The sequence below is a fragment of the Panulirus ornatus genome, chromosome 29 (assembly GCF_036320965.1).
Source record: "Panulirus ornatus isolate Po-2019 chromosome 29, ASM3632096v1, whole genome shotgun sequence".
Taxonomy (NCBI): domain Eukaryota; kingdom Metazoa; phylum Arthropoda; class Malacostraca; order Decapoda; family Palinuridae; genus Panulirus; species Panulirus ornatus.
The window spans coordinates 3,177,546-3,193,367 of record NC_092252.1 but is presented as its reverse complement, the minus strand read 5'-3'; the positions used below and the strand labels follow the sequence as shown (position 1 = coordinate 3,193,367).

Below are 15,822 nucleotides of genomic sequence, written 5' to 3'. Positions count from 1 at the left end.
ATTAAAGGGCTACATTATTTTTGCTTGAACCTTCTTACAGGCTGAGTTTAAGAACATTGAATTTCTTTTTTGTCCTGCATGGAAAGATTATAATGGAAAATCTTGGTAGTTGTTCCACTGGGCACTAAACATGGGAGTCATTGGAATCTGCCATAGCTTATGCAGGTGAGATTCTTATGGATTGTGAGGGTTATCAGGTTCTACCATATGAGTGCTGGGTCTTGTTATTTGTGCCATAGCTAGTAGCAGAATTTGTCTAGTGGACAATTTATGGCCAATATGGTATATGGCACCCATAAAGTTCAGCTACAGCTGTTTTCAGTACAAAGTGGAAAATTTGAAACTTAAATTTTTATTTGTAGTCATTCCCAAGGGTATGCATGAATTAACATCTGTAGCCTTTTAAGGGTTAATTACTAATAGAATAGAATAAGAGAAATAATGGACAGCACTAACATACATTTCAAAATAAGTAAAAGTGTGTTTTATTCCTTTCTAAAAGTGAAAAAAGGGTAAAAGCTTCTTGAATTATTGATAATAAAGTGATAGATAGAAGATATTAAACAGTAAGACACTAATATATGTTGAAAAAATTTGTCAGTGGACATCACAGAAAAAATGGTTAACCAGCTCTAATGTCAGTCACAGAGACTTCGCCTCCAAAATCCTCAAGCTCTACTATAGAATTCCATGAGGAGCAGTTCTTTTCCCAACTCTTTTCAGTTTCTTCACATATGACCTCCCCTAACCTCTTGCACACCACTGTGAGCGAGAGAGAATCCTTTCATTTTCAGACGAACAGTAATCACATTATAGTACCCTGACACTACCCAGGCAAAAACAAACAATGGAATGACACCACATATTCAGAACAGTGGCTCACACAATACAATGTCTGCATCACCAAAGAAATCTACCTCTAACAGACATGAATCCAACCTACACCCTCCCATCACCCTGGATGGACAACCACTCCCACTAACAAAACTCCAACCGTATTGGGTATCACATGCAACATACACATAACATTTGTCTCCCACGCCACAAACATCAGTGCAAAGGTCATATACATACTAAATGCCCAAACAACACTTACTGGTACTATATTTGGACTAGAAAAGGTATCACTTATTGTCCTTTACAAGCATTTCTTCCACTTGACCAAAAACTATGCCTCACCAGGTCAGTTATCCATCTGTCAAGGGCAAATTAGCAAAGTAACAAAGCACACAAAACAGTACTCAGAACTATCACCAGCTGCATACATTTAACACCTTTCATCTTCCCTTCTTTCCATAACCTTTCTACCTTTAAAAGTCAGGTCTACAAATACCTGAGGAGCTCAGATTGATTTTTTACCTTGTTTTCCATTCACACACACCTGAGGAGTGTTGATTAATTATATTTATTCTTTTCATCACCCTATTTTCCCTTTACGTGGGATGGCCATGATTGGGGCATGTTTTGTCCGTGCCATGTCAGTTACTAGACAAAGAAATGGAAATGTATGCAAATGCCTGAATGCATAGATTTTGCTCTTGCACTCAAGTTATATGCATGCCTGTAAACGTATAAATGCCCCAACATACAAACACTGAAGTATATGTGTAGTAATGTCTCGTTCATGCAGTAATTGTGTTGTGAAGTATTGACTGTTAAGCATAATTCCGATTGGTCTGTCTATCTTTCTTTATCTCTGACACCTGCTCCCTTCAGGAACTCCCTCAAAGGGTTGGCCACAGTAATAGAGTCTCCATGATTAGTGAACTCCAGTGCCTCTTCTTAGCCTTTAGTGCCTCACCCTTAACAGGCTATTGGCAGAGGGCAAGTCAAGCACAATGTTCCTCCTGACTACTTTTACCTAATGCTCAAGCCTAATGTTCCTACCTACCACTCTACCTAGTGTTTCTACCTAAACATTCCTACTTACTACTCCTATCAGCTAGACATTCAGAGAAATAAGGTCAAGGATTACTGTGGTATGTCGAGAAGTTCCGATATTAAGGCAGATGAGAGAGCTGATGTCATTTCATCTGTAGATAAAAAGAGAAGAAAAGTGGCATGTTTAGAAGAACTGATTAATGGTTTTCAAATGAATAATGGATGCCTTGAATGTGCCTTTAAATAGAAGCAAATTGTATTAACATGCAGGGAAAGAAACCCTTATTTTCTAATAATAATGCTTAAAGATACAATTATGGATGGAGATTTAAGAAGACTGAAAACTATAGGCAAAATTATTTAAAAAAAATCTTAAGTGATTATAATACAACCATATTCCCTTTTGATATATCCCCAGCCTTATACTGGGTAAGAGGCTTATTTTTCAATCATGTCTGCACTTCTCATCAACCAACTCTTGAGGCTGTCTTTAGATCCAACCTTTGGCTTCCAGTCCTATGACCAATCACTGTTTTTCATTGAAAACAACTCATATTAACCATTTTATTATTCACCTTGATGCAGGATGATTTATGCATAATAAGTAAACTGGTTAGTGCACCCCTGGTTATTCATATGTGATTGCATCTCTCTCTCACCAGCATATTTCGTACGGTAATACTTTGTTCAAAGAAAAAACATACACAGCATAACTTTTTCTGAACCTTTTATCACTTTCGTTGTTCAGTAATCTGTGCATTATTACCATACTTATCAGAGGACAGAAACACTCACTTCAAAGTCACACTATGCATTAGAATTCCTCACCACACCATCAATGTATAGTATGCATAAGGAACAACATTACAAGTAGAGATGAAGTATGACTAAAAGCCTCACTAAACCAAGCTTGCCACTCACATAGTACTAATGTAATTTCTGAAAAGACTAAACTTAGTACACATAAAGGAAGATCTGACAGTAATTCTTTTACTCCTCCAATAACTTTTGTGGATGCTGTTACATTTAGGTGATGATGATCATAGTACACCCTGAATTTTATCGTGAATATACTATGTGCATTCCATAAATCTTCCATTTTCACTTTTTGAGTGACAGTGAGTGATGCATATGTATTTTCAGTGTGTTCTCATTTTAACCAAATCTTATATTATTATATATGTAAGATGGCTGATTCACAGATTTTATGCTATGATTATATAACATGACAGCTGTATAGTTAAAATTTATTCATTATGACTAGGCTGAAATACAGATTATTTGTTATGATTATATAACGTGACACGTGTATAGTTGAAATGTATTCATTTGGAATCCTTTGATTAACATATAGTGACAATTTTATCCTCATAATTAGAGGTTTGTGATTATGTAAAGGACTGAAACCTATGCATTACTTACTTAATATCAGTGTTCGATTTAGATATTGTAAATAGAACTCTAAATACAACTATATATATATATTTATTTATGATTAACCCAGGACCAGTCTTATGAAAGAGTCCTGGTGTTATACAGGACTTTTTTAAAGGCTCCTGCAGCCCAAGGCTGCTCTACTTCCAGTAGCAGGGAAATGTAGACTCCTTTGGAGTGAGAAGTTCTGTGACGATCTTGTACTCCCAGTCATAAAGCCTTGCCAAGGGTGGCTTTTCGCTCTTGGTGTTACCACAAGCAGGCAGAGTCCGATAACACTACTATATATATATATATATATATATATATGTATATGTGTGTGTGTGTGTGTGTTATTTTGTATCATACTATGTTTTCCATGATTACTCAATGTGAATTTTTATTGATATATTTTTACATTTTTCATTTCATTTCTAAGGCCACATGAATAGATTTTTTGGTCAGTTAATTTAATGATCACATTGATATAGAAATACTGTACTTATGTCTAGTCCTATGAATTGATTCATTTTTGCTGAATGATTAACAGCACCAAATAGTCTCACATAATTATTGATCAGAATGTTGGTTGAGTAATCATTTCAGTGTATATTATTAATTTTTATTTATTACCTTAGCTAAAAATTTACAGACATAAGGTTATGGTACTTAGTTCTTTTCAAGATGGATATGCTTTCATTGTAATATGGAAGTGTAAATGTTTTTTATTTTTTTTAACATGCTGTGATAATTTCATGGCTCAAGCAAGGGACCTTGATTGTTACCATGGAATACAGTTACTCAGTTTTAGTGGGAAGTCCCATCTAATTATCATTATTGAATAACTCATGTAAAAAATATGTCTTAAGACTGTTCTTTTGGGTTGAAATGTGTAGAATCTAAGATTGAGGAACTCACATCCCTAACTGAATCTCGAGTATCTTTTTTCAGGTTATTAGATATTGTCATTTTGATTATTTTTGCAGATAATGATGGGCTAACCTTTACAAGTTGTAACTCTTCTACATGTAAATCTGTACTGCAAAATATTGTCATTATTATAATGATTTATTGAGCAAACTCTTGTTATTTTGCCTAGTATCAGTTGTCATATAGATGCACTCCTTGAATTCAGTGTAGTAATTGACAGAGACAGTATTGGTGGGCACATTCAAATTCATACACATTAAGTGAGTTACTAGTAAACCTCATTTGTCACATTCATGATGATCACTGATATGATGGTAATGTTGCAAACAAAAAAAGCAGGGACAATAGATACATAAGAAAACCGTGATTGAGATAAAATCATGAGATATAGATTAGAGAAAAAAAATTGTTTACATCACGGAGTGCCATTGTACATGGATTTTGGGTTTGACTGATATTTTCATATTCTCTCCGTAGGCATAGTTTGTGTAGGATCTGATTTTACCCTGAAAAACATTATTGGTTTTAATCTCTTAGTAACATTAGTGTTTGTAGTAGTAGTATTGGCTGAGCGTTGGTAACAACCTAGGTTACAAATGGCCCATTCCCAAGGTACTGAGCTGTTTTAAAGACAGGTCACTGAAAGCAAAGGAGTGAGCAAGACATGCTTAAGATTTTTTTTTAGTTTAACAGTCACATTAGGGAAAATTAGTAGTGGAAAGAGGTCAAAGTAGGTGTAATACAATTATCACACACTGCTGTAGACTGATTTCTCATTTAGCTTTGTTAACAGCTTTTGTAAAAGTTAACTACATAAAGAGATCACTGAACAAGAATGAGAAAAAACATAGCAACACAAATGTTTAAGAGGGAGTGTATTCAAAATTTTACTTTACATGCTTGTTCACTGCAGTTTCATTTTCTTTAAAGTATTGAGTGTGACATGTGAATGTGGCGATCTTATAATGCAAGTATTTCTTATTATGTGAGGACACCTCATACTGTAATAAAACACAATTAAGGTATGTTTGTTTTATTAACCATTAAACTTCTTACTAGAGAAGTTACTTAAATCTGGGTGGAGATGGAGGTTTCAAAGAACTGGGTGCTGAGTCAGAACAGAATGTTGTAGAGAATGAGGGAGTCAAAGGTATGAAATGAGGGAAATGTCAGTGGATGTTAAGTGTGAAATCTTCACTTATCCCTGTCCTCATTTCCATTACTTGGAGTTTTGACCTCTGTGCCTCATTCCACATCCATGTTTCAACTGCATAGGTCAGGGTTGGAAGGACTGTGCTGTCCCTTGATCCTCTCTTCATTTCTATACTTACACCTCTACCTTCATTAATTTATTAAGGGACTCAATGACTCTTTTACCCTGTACTGCTCTCCCATATCTCTCCTTCCATTTCACCACACTTACCCAAGTTACTCACCCAAATACTTAAATTCCCTCACTTGGAAGGAATTTGAAGTGGAAGTTGGCCATTTCTATGGCCATTTCTATGCATAGAGTTTTAGATAATACGATACCCATGACTAGCTTATTCACAAATTTCTTCAGTTTATCATTAACTGTAACCATCATTTAAGACAATCATAACCTATTTGCTTCTGCCATTACAGATGTAAATGTGCTTATTTAACTTTCTGATCCAAAGAGTGCAGATAGACTAGGTTAATGACACATGATTACTTAGCTAATAGAATGCTGGGGTTGGCATATTTCACGAGAGTCTGACAGGACCTCAAATCGTCTTTCATAGAGTTTTTAAGTTATAACCCACCTTCTCAATTCCAGCTTAATATGTCTATCATAGGGAAAATGATTGATATTAACGCCTGACATTACAAAAGCTAAAATGAGAACTGGAAATCAAGCCAGTTTTGAACTTCCCGCCACAGGTTTGATTCAGGCGATGTCAACAAGTGGATGCGACGTTGGCACGTTAGAGGATATCAACACCTTTCAAGAAGACAAGAAGATGAAAATCAATTTTTTGCGTGAATTAGGTAAGTGTTAGTGACGATTGTACAGCCAGATGTACCAGTGTTAATGTTGATCGTAATGGAATAGTCATAGTTAAGCCTAGCCGGAGTAATGGAGAGGAATTTGTTACTAATATTAAGGCCAGGCGTCTGGCCTTGTTGGACTTCAGGGCATTATCAAAATAACACCAAATGTTTAGCAAAGATCTGGTGGTGACCACGCTTGCAACCTCCCTAAAGGTTAGTAGATTACTCAGATTAACTAAACTAGGTGGCTGGGATGTCAAGTGTATCCAACTATTCATTATTAAGACCAGAAAGCAATATCATGAGGTGGATAATATGCATCGTCTTTGAGATGCAAATCTATCAAATGAGCGAGTCACTGTCCATATATTTGTAAACGGAAGCAAAAAGCCCGAGTATAGCGTTAGGGTTTATTTTTAATGTTATTTTTAGATCTAAATCAAATGAAAATGTCATTCAGTTGTGAATTCTATAGAATTAGAAAATATCACGATACCCCATTACAATAACTTTCAGGTTAAACGATTGGCCCCTGCGAGCGCAAGCTGTGTCAGATACTAATTCTGCAAAATGCCCTGGAATCTATGAATCGTAATGTAATCGTTTGCATTGAGGGAAAAGAATTAGCAGCCGAGTGTGAATAATGCTCAGGAACTCACTTATTCTGTCATCCAATTTTGCAACTGTAGAATGTTGATAATGTAGACCGAAATAAGTAGCTAAATTTGTTATGTAACGTACTCTGTCCACTATGTGCCTTTTTTTTTTTTTTAACCCCATGTCGTACTTGCCATATTCTCTTCCTTTTGTGTATAGATTACTAACCCTGAGTTTAATCTCGTGTTGAAGGTAAATTACATTGTTTGGAATCTCATCGTATCGTACCAAAACAGTTCTTATCACACACACACACACATATACAATCTCTCGCGTTTGAAGGTTAGATTTGTATGTAATCATTGTCATTCTGGAAAAATAGATGTGGTCAACCGATGCCTAAAGAATATTAACCATCCGCAAACATTTGAATGTGCAGTACATGTGAGTGGACAACATTGACAAAAGTCTCCTTGTTAAAGCATAGTCTTGGGCTAGTTTTTGCTTCCCTAGAAGTTTTCTTGCCGTATCTTTTTTTTTATTATCACATTTGATCAGGTGTTGTGAATAAATGAGAGTATTTCTTTTGTGAAGTATCAAAAGAACCCCACAGAAGTGTAATTTGTGAAACAATTTCGGTGTGTTATATTAGGTTTGTATTAGGAGTAATGTTGGTTTATGGTAATAGCATATGGTCCGGTAACAATGAGTGAATTGCACGCAAAACCACGTTTATTTAGATTTCATCACGAATTTAGCATTATGGGGAAGACAATTTAGTGTGTTGAAATAGATTTCATCTACATGTTTAGAAGGACCATGCATGCATTGAGAACTTACATGGTTTTATGATTATATTGAGCACTGAAGGTGTTGAAGTTTTTTCAGTTTGTGTTGATGACGTTGACGGCCTTAAATGACCCTGACAGTTGAATTGATTAAAGCCCATAAAACTAACCAGCCAACCTGTTTGTATGTATATGAGATTTGTTGGTTATCAGCAGATATGATTTATTAAACTAATCGGTACCATACGTTAGATATTGTCGAAATCACTTCAACCATTAGTTTCATATATAGATGTTTGTGACGGGTTCAAACTAGGTATAAAGGTAGTTGCCACACGTCAGCAGGAAGAAGGGTAAATGATAATTACTTTAGTGCTGCGTTGTTTATTACCTTCATTTTATGTTAAAAAATAACACTTTTATAGTTTTTGTATAATTATACAGGTTCATTTCATGTGATCTCTCAGTGTAGTACAAAGTATCAAAAATTCTTGCTAACCATGAGATCGCTATAAGTAGACAACTTTAAAAGTTTACTGTTCTTTAGGCCATAATTGATGATACCTGTAACTAAAAAAGCATTTGATCAATATAGGTTTCGTCACTGTGTGTTGCAGACCTTTGCTCACCACTCAATACTTCCTCCACGAACATCGATGGGAACATCTGCCATGTTAATAACAGATCCAAGTAGGTTACGTTTATGTTGCGAGAGCAATGTTGAAACTAAGGATGGTAGGGGGTCTTGTCAGCTTGGTTTGAAGGAGATTGAGCATTAATGTAACCTGTTTAGAACAGTCTTCTTGACACCACATTTCTGAGGTCGCAAATCATCAGATCACTTTCAGTAGTTGTTTGTGACAAGCCTGTTAAGATCGGTCTGAAATATCTGATTGAATATTATCTAAAGTTTCTAGATTTCCCATCTGTACTCTGAGTCAAGTTGAAAACAATCTCTGGGACAAACAATGTGCAGAATATGACAATACTGACTTGACTTGTAAATGGAGCATTCGTATTTTCATGTTTTTAGGTATGAAAGATTTAAAATTAACGTTTTAACTTTTCATACCTTTGTGGTTTGTTTAACATAGCAGCACATTTCTACCTATATTATTACAGTGATAAACAAGAAGACATGACAGAATAATAATAGTAATGCAAAGTATTCCCATGAGGCTTGAAAGGTGACGAAAATGACACCTCTGTTGGGCTTCAAGCTGATGCTTGCTGCAGCTTGGGTGTTGGTCTGGGCGAGAAGCGGTAACACAGGCCGAGGCACAGGTTGTAGTAACTGGTCTTTACTTTTGTTCTCTTGATTTTGCCTCCATGAGATGGTTGGGGGAATAATATTTCTAAGAGCCAGTCAGTAGCCTCGATGCCTTCCGACACCTAAACCTTACCATTAAGGTTTGTGGATACAGAGGGGGCTCTTCTTGATGAGACAGTCCTCGTCGCTGATGTAGAAGTAGTTGTTGTAGGTCATGGCGGCGCAGTGTCCATACACCGATTCCTCTGGGGACTGGGCGTAGTGGTAGCAGTATCCGTCGTTGGCAAGGCGGGTGAAGTTGCGCTCAGATTGGATGACGCGTGACGAACATTGCTCGATGTTGTACCTGTGGAAGAATTTCGGACCATTAGATCCAGGACGCTCCCTAGAGAGTCGACGGTCAAGCCCGAAAATGCTCAAGAATGATCAGATGCTTTTATAGGTCCACGATGCTCAAGAGAAACTGAGCTGTCAGGCCGAATGGAGACACACCCAACCAAACTAAACCCACCGAAGACGTCTGGAAATAAACTGACTAGCAGCAAGTGACTGCTATTCTGAGAATTCAGAATGCGAACACTTTTTTTTTCTTTTTCGCTCAATGACCTTAGGTTAGGAGAGGTCTAAATCTCTTGGTTAGGCCCCGACTTGTGTCCCTGAAGGATGTACACCTAAACAGGTATATATCAAAAGCAAAACTAAGAAATATAATGGATGGCAAGTGTATGACGGTATGGCAAGGGACCACTGGCGTTGAATGTTAGAATCACACGAGACACATCAAATAGGTGAAACATTACGAACTGATGAAAATGTTTACAGAGTTTGGAAGTTACGGTGAAGAATTACCTAAACGATTCTGACAGGTTCCACAACAGAGTTTCCTTTTTATCAGCAATTAAAAAGAGAAATTGAGGCTAGTCAGTTTAGAACACTAGACCAGCATCACAAGTAAGGATCCGTGGTTTACATAAACAGAAAAAAAAAGAACTTGATAGTGCCTCACCTGACGGCCCAGTATGGGGCGCCCATCTCCATTAGCTTGCCATTGTTCCAGGTCCATCCTTGTGAATTGTTCAGCAGACGTCCACCGATCCAGAAGTCAGAAGTAATCTCTGGGAGACAGAAAACGGGATGTGAGCAGGTTTGAGAGAACTTTGTCTTACAGGATATGATCACGCCTGTATTCATGTGGCTTAATATTTTGGAATTAACCACGCTAGTTTCCTTCTATTTTAGGCACTAGGCAGTTGTAAACCTAGGCATGTTATCATTAGGATACATTGTCCAAAGGAAATGGTGATATTCTACGAGATATGCAGTGTTAAGTGACGGATGGGATCTAAACCCTTGGGGCAATAAACAGTTAGCTTTGCAAGTGCGGTGCAAAACACATATCCCACCTGGCAACACACTGATGACGTAGACAACACACCAACCTTCTACTCAACACCACCCACCGATCAATACACCCCCTACCCACACACAACAGCCACTTACAGGACACACCACCCACCAAGACAATACACCACCCACCAAGCAATACACCACCCGTCCAGACTACACCACCCACCGAGCAGTACGCCACCCGTCCAGACTACACCACCCACCTACACAACACACCACCCCAGCAACTCAGCACACTGCCCACTACACAACAGGAACAAGACGAAAGTACTGACGGTGTGCTCCGAGGTGACGAACGACGTTGGTGAATTGGATGACGTCGTCGAAGGTGATGAGGTCTCCGCCGATGGAGTTGCAGAAGGCACCAGCGTCACCCCAGGACACCTGCGGGAGGCGGGAAGTTTACAACTTAAACTCAAGAAGTTATTTCCACAGTGAAACTCTGCGGAAGTTGAAATACATAACGGTTTATTCGATTTAGGCGGCGGCCGTTCGGCTGGAAATTAGCTGTGGAGGTTTTCACATTTATTACAGAACTAGGTCGTGTGTGTGTGCCTTATATGTATTTTCATGATTTTAAGATGCGTTTATTATGCTGGTACAAACTTCCATTTTCTTCGTAATATTGAGATAATGTCGTAATATCAAATTTTATATATATGAACTTTCACGTTTTATTGTTTTTTTATTTATTTAATTTAAAAGCTAAATATATAGCATATTGAATGGGAGGAAGCTAACAGAACACGACTTCTGTTGGAAAGAAGGCTTATAGGGGGTAACTTAAGTGTATAATACTTTCATAGTGTACTGGTGGACAGTGAAATACTGCAGTGTATTGGTGAAATACGGCAGTGGAATAGTGGATATTGAAATACGGCAATGTATTGGTGGACAGTGAAATACGTCAGTGTACACATCGAAACGTACGTTTCCGATGAAGAAGACGGAGATGCATGCGTCGCCGATGCGTGTGTAGAGCTGCGGGCACTCGGCGTTCCTGTAGGTGTGGTCGATCTGGTGGACGAACTCCTCGGCCAAGGCCTCTGACTGCTCTAGGTCGTTCATTCCCGGTGTTCCTGCCGACGGCACTTGTTTAATACTCTACCACAAACACCTGCTGACCCACACTCTTAATATCAAACAAGATCTGACATTATTATTATTATTATCATTATTATTATTATTATTATTATTATTATCATTATCATTATTATTATTATTATGGTATTTATGACTAGGAGTGTAATGATTATATATTGTGTCTTTCTTCAGCTAAACTAACAAAGTAATTCTAGGTCTGCCTACTCAGCTTAAGTTGGAAACTTGACATTTAAACGCTCACCTGTAACTTCAATGTCAGCCGGCAGCACAATGGTGTCGATGTGTTGAAGCTTTTCAGATTTCAGCATCTGTACGAGCAAAACCAAACATTGTGAAATGAATATCTGTCTACCGTACAGATGATTAAATACAAATTAAGTTTACTTAGATTTTATATACTTTTTTGACTTTTTAAGTAAGATGAAACTAGCTGATCTCTTTTTTTTTTCCCACAGTTTCTGTGAGGAGACCAGCCAGTAGAGGATTGACCGTTATGATGCTTACTCCTACCGTCGAACAGGTAAGCTGTGGAATTCTCTTCGTATAACTTTTTGTTTTTTCCATTTAAGAGTCAGTATTGCAAACACTTATTGGAGGCCTGTTTTAGGCTCTGTGCCTTACTGTCTCGCAGTAGATGCCCCGTAGCCTTCAATGACAGACACAACACAACAGTTGCTACACAGTTAACAAAGACACACAACAAACATTTTCCCATTCTCCGTCTTTCCTGAACTTCGACATTCGGGTGACACCAGAACCTCCACCACCACCGCCCAACTCACCTCACAGATCCTCATGTCGAGGTCGCCCTGGCAGGGAGGGTCCTGGATCTCGCAGTATCGGCTGATGGTGACGCAGTCGCTAGATCCGAACCTGTGGCACTTGACACTTCCTCGGCTGCAGTCGTTATTCCTCCAGATCTGTCGGGGTAGAGAAGGAAGGGCTCGTTTGTCAGTACTACTGGGATATAAAGACTACTATGATATATATATATATATATATATATATATATATATATATATATATATATATATATATATTTTTTTTTTTTTTTTTTTTTTTTCAAACTATTCGCCATTTCCCGCGTTAGCGAGGTAGCGTTAAGAACAGAGGACTGGGCCATTGAGGGAATATCTTCACCTGGCCCCCTTCTCTGTTCCTTCTTTTGGAAAATTAAAAAAAAAAAAAATAAAATTGAGAGATATCGAGCGTAAAATCTGTTGGCGACAACAGACTTTCATGGCGGGAAATTTCTGTCGTATGGGAGCTAATTTGTACAATCGACTTGACATCATGACTTGCCTAGTAAGTTAAGCTACCCCAGGCGTGAGCCTGACTTGCCCAGCAGGTCGGCTGCCCCGGGCGTGGCTCACACTTACCGAGCACAGGAGGTTGTCCTCGTCAGACCTGTCGTTGCAGTCGTTGTCGCCGTCGCAGATGTAGCGCAGGCGTGTGCAGTAGCTGCTCGTTCTGCACTCGATCATCTCGCTCTCCGAGCACGATGCCCATGCTGGCGAGACAAGGCCAGAGATAATGACTACAATGTATATTTAAGTATGACTACAGTCCCCCTCTTGGGAAAGTGTGTCCAGACATTGATTTCGAAAAACAAAAGTTCATCTTATCCTCCAAGACTTAACGTAAGCTGTAGAGCTAAGCGATGTTCACCATTAAAGTGCCTCCCAGGGGTCTCTGCTCCTCCATTTCGTATGGAGGCGAATTTGAGACATCCTGTATTAGACATGCGCAGTAAAACGCCAATATTTTGCGCATTTTCCCCCTCAGCTTCAGTGGAACAGATTCTACCCTTCTGTGCCACAGAAGATTAGATTCCACCCTTCAGTGCCACAGATCAGATTCTACCCTTCTGTGCCACAGAAGATCAGATTCTACCCTTCTGTATCACAGAGTCATCCAGCACGGCACATATTCCTAGTCTCGCCACAGCTTGAGCAGTGGTACCACAAAAGCATCTATTGAATAGATCTTCCCCTAGAACTCTTGTTTCTAGAAAAATGTTAGCCGAACGTTTCTTGACAACCCCCAACACTCTCTCTCTCTCTCTCTCTCTCTCTCTCTCTCTCTCTCTCTCTCTCTCTCTCTCTCTCTCTCTCTCTCTCTCTCCAGATGCTGTTTAGCAACCCATCTTTGAATCGCTGAGGCGTTCCATACCCGTTTCCTCACCCTACCTCTTTCAGTATGTCTTCCTGTCATATTTTCCTGCTAATGGTCTTTTTTTCCCCCCCGAAGAGTTTATATAAGTACATAAACACACTTCATACATTTCTGCATCCGGCTGTATTTGGCTTCCCGGGAAATCCTAATTAGAATTGCCTGTCACACTCCTTCATATAGGGATATATTTTGACTCTGACCCCGGGAACGTAAGGAGGACTGAACCAGACAAAACTCACCTGAGCCACAGAACGCCACCACCAGCAGTGCCTTGAGCAAAGAGGTCATGATGGCTGGAGGGAGTCTCTCTCTTCCGTAGTAACCTGGGGAGGGGAGAGTGAACCTCAGTTACTCTCTGTCTTCATAATAGAAAATAAAGGCCCTTGGATAAGGCGGTGCGACTCTTGAGTATGAGTAGCGGTGCCTTTGGCCTAAGGATCTTACCATTACCAGATAGATAGATATAAGACAATAGTGATATTTGTATTGTTTCCAGAGGCAGGTTTCATTTGCAGGTAACTATTGAGACTAACTCAGTTCCAGAACAGTTGAAATTTGCACAGTTCTAGGGCTGTTGAGACTTGCACAGTTCCAGAACAGCTGAAACCTACAGTTTCAGGACAGTTGAGACTGAGACAATTAGGACAGTCAAGAGTAACAAAGTACCAGGACAAAGTCGAGAGTAACGAGTACCAGGATAAAGTCAAGAGTAACGGATTACCAGGATAAAGTCAAGAGTAACGGAGTACCAGGACAGAATGCAATCAGCATGTCACCAGGACATGGTTATTGCCAGGGGCACTACAGTACAACCCTTGGGTATGACTAAACGAGCTTACGCTAAACCCTCAATGAATCAGGTCAAAGGTCTCACCGTCGTACTCAAGGGCTGTTCCATGGCGCTTAAGGGGACTAGACACACACAAGTGAATAACCCAAGACTGAGCTTACCAGGCCTTCAAGTTGCAACACTCAGGGTAGAAACTGGACGAGTGACGAACCCAGTTTTGGACCCCTTATTTATACCCCATAACGGGCATCAAGCCACGCCCTCTAATGACGTCATTGTTTATTATTTCCATTGGTTTCTTGTCGCCCAACTGTTCTGTATCGTCCCTCCCCTCCAAATTTTTCTCTTTACCATCAAACCACGCCCCTTCGTGGGTGCCTAGATGTGTGCCTCCGTATCCACCAATCGGCTTCCTCTTCGTCGTGTCACGCCATTTTGAGGGTGTCACCATACGTGCCCCAGCCAATGAGCTTGACCTGCGCCAGGCCACGCCTCCTCGCAAGGTGCCAACATCATTATTATAATTATTTTTGACCTTTAAAGTGAGACGTATTATTCTTTTGTGTCACGAACTCCTTTAACCCGTAGAAGCAGCCCTGGTCAACACACAAGTGACTGTGCAGAAAGAGAAACCTGCTTTCCCATATATATATATATATATATATATATATATATATATATATATATATATATATATATATATATATATATATGTATATATATATATATATATATATATATATATATATATATATATATATATATATATATATATATATATATATATATATATATATGTGTGTGTGTGTGTGTGTGTGTATATATATGAAATTCTGGTTAATCATATAACAACCCCATTTATTACCCCCATCAACTTCATGGCTGCCCTAAGAAAGGTCTTTTAACAATGTTTTAAGACATATAGGGGGTCCTTATAGATACTGACACTAAGATTATTAATTACAAGAACACAGAAAATCACCAAAAAATTGCAAAGATGTGGAAAAGTTGGAAAACTCAAAACAGACTCTTGAACTGTTATTAACCATTATATAGTTCAACTAAGTCTGTAGATATTGAGAGTTTGGAAGATGAGAAATAATGAGACTAGAATTAAAAAGACTGATGAAGACTCTGGATATATTATGTAATACATATATATATATTCTTTCAAACTATTCGCCATTTCCCGCATTAGCAAGGTAGCGTTAAGAACAGAGGACTGGGCCTCTGAGGGAATATCCTCACCTGGCCCCCTTCTCTGTTTCTTTTGGAAAATTAAAAAAAAAAAAAAAAACAAGAGGGGAGGATTTCCAGCCCCCCCGCTCCCTCATATATATATATATATATATATATATATATATATATATATATATTTTTTTTTTTTTTTTTTTTTTTTTTTTCGCTGTCTCCCGCGTTTGCGAGGTAGCGCAAGGAAACAGACGAAAGAA

At 38.6% G+C, this 15,822-nt stretch overlaps 1 protein-coding gene across 1 annotated transcript; it reads right to left on the bottom strand.

The window, feature by feature from the left end:
* Window positions 1-7,993: 7,993 nt before the first annotated feature.
* On the bottom strand, window positions 7,994-14,595 carry LOC139758012 (uncharacterized). The gene is made up of 9 exons (XM_071679002.1): window positions 14,533-14,595; window positions 13,821-13,904; window positions 12,786-12,916; window positions 12,189-12,326; window positions 11,648-11,714; window positions 11,233-11,381; window positions 10,578-10,686; window positions 9,902-10,010; window positions 7,994-9,241 (listed from the first exon to the last, which is right to left on the bottom strand). The coding sequence occupies exons 2-9, from the start codon at window positions 13,867-13,869 to the stop codon at window positions 9,031-9,033; spliced, it is 963 nt and encodes a 320-aa protein (XP_071535103.1). The 5' UTR covers window positions 13,870-13,904; window positions 14,533-14,595; the 3' UTR covers window positions 7,994-9,030.
* Window positions 14,596-15,822: the final 1,227 nt, after the last annotated feature.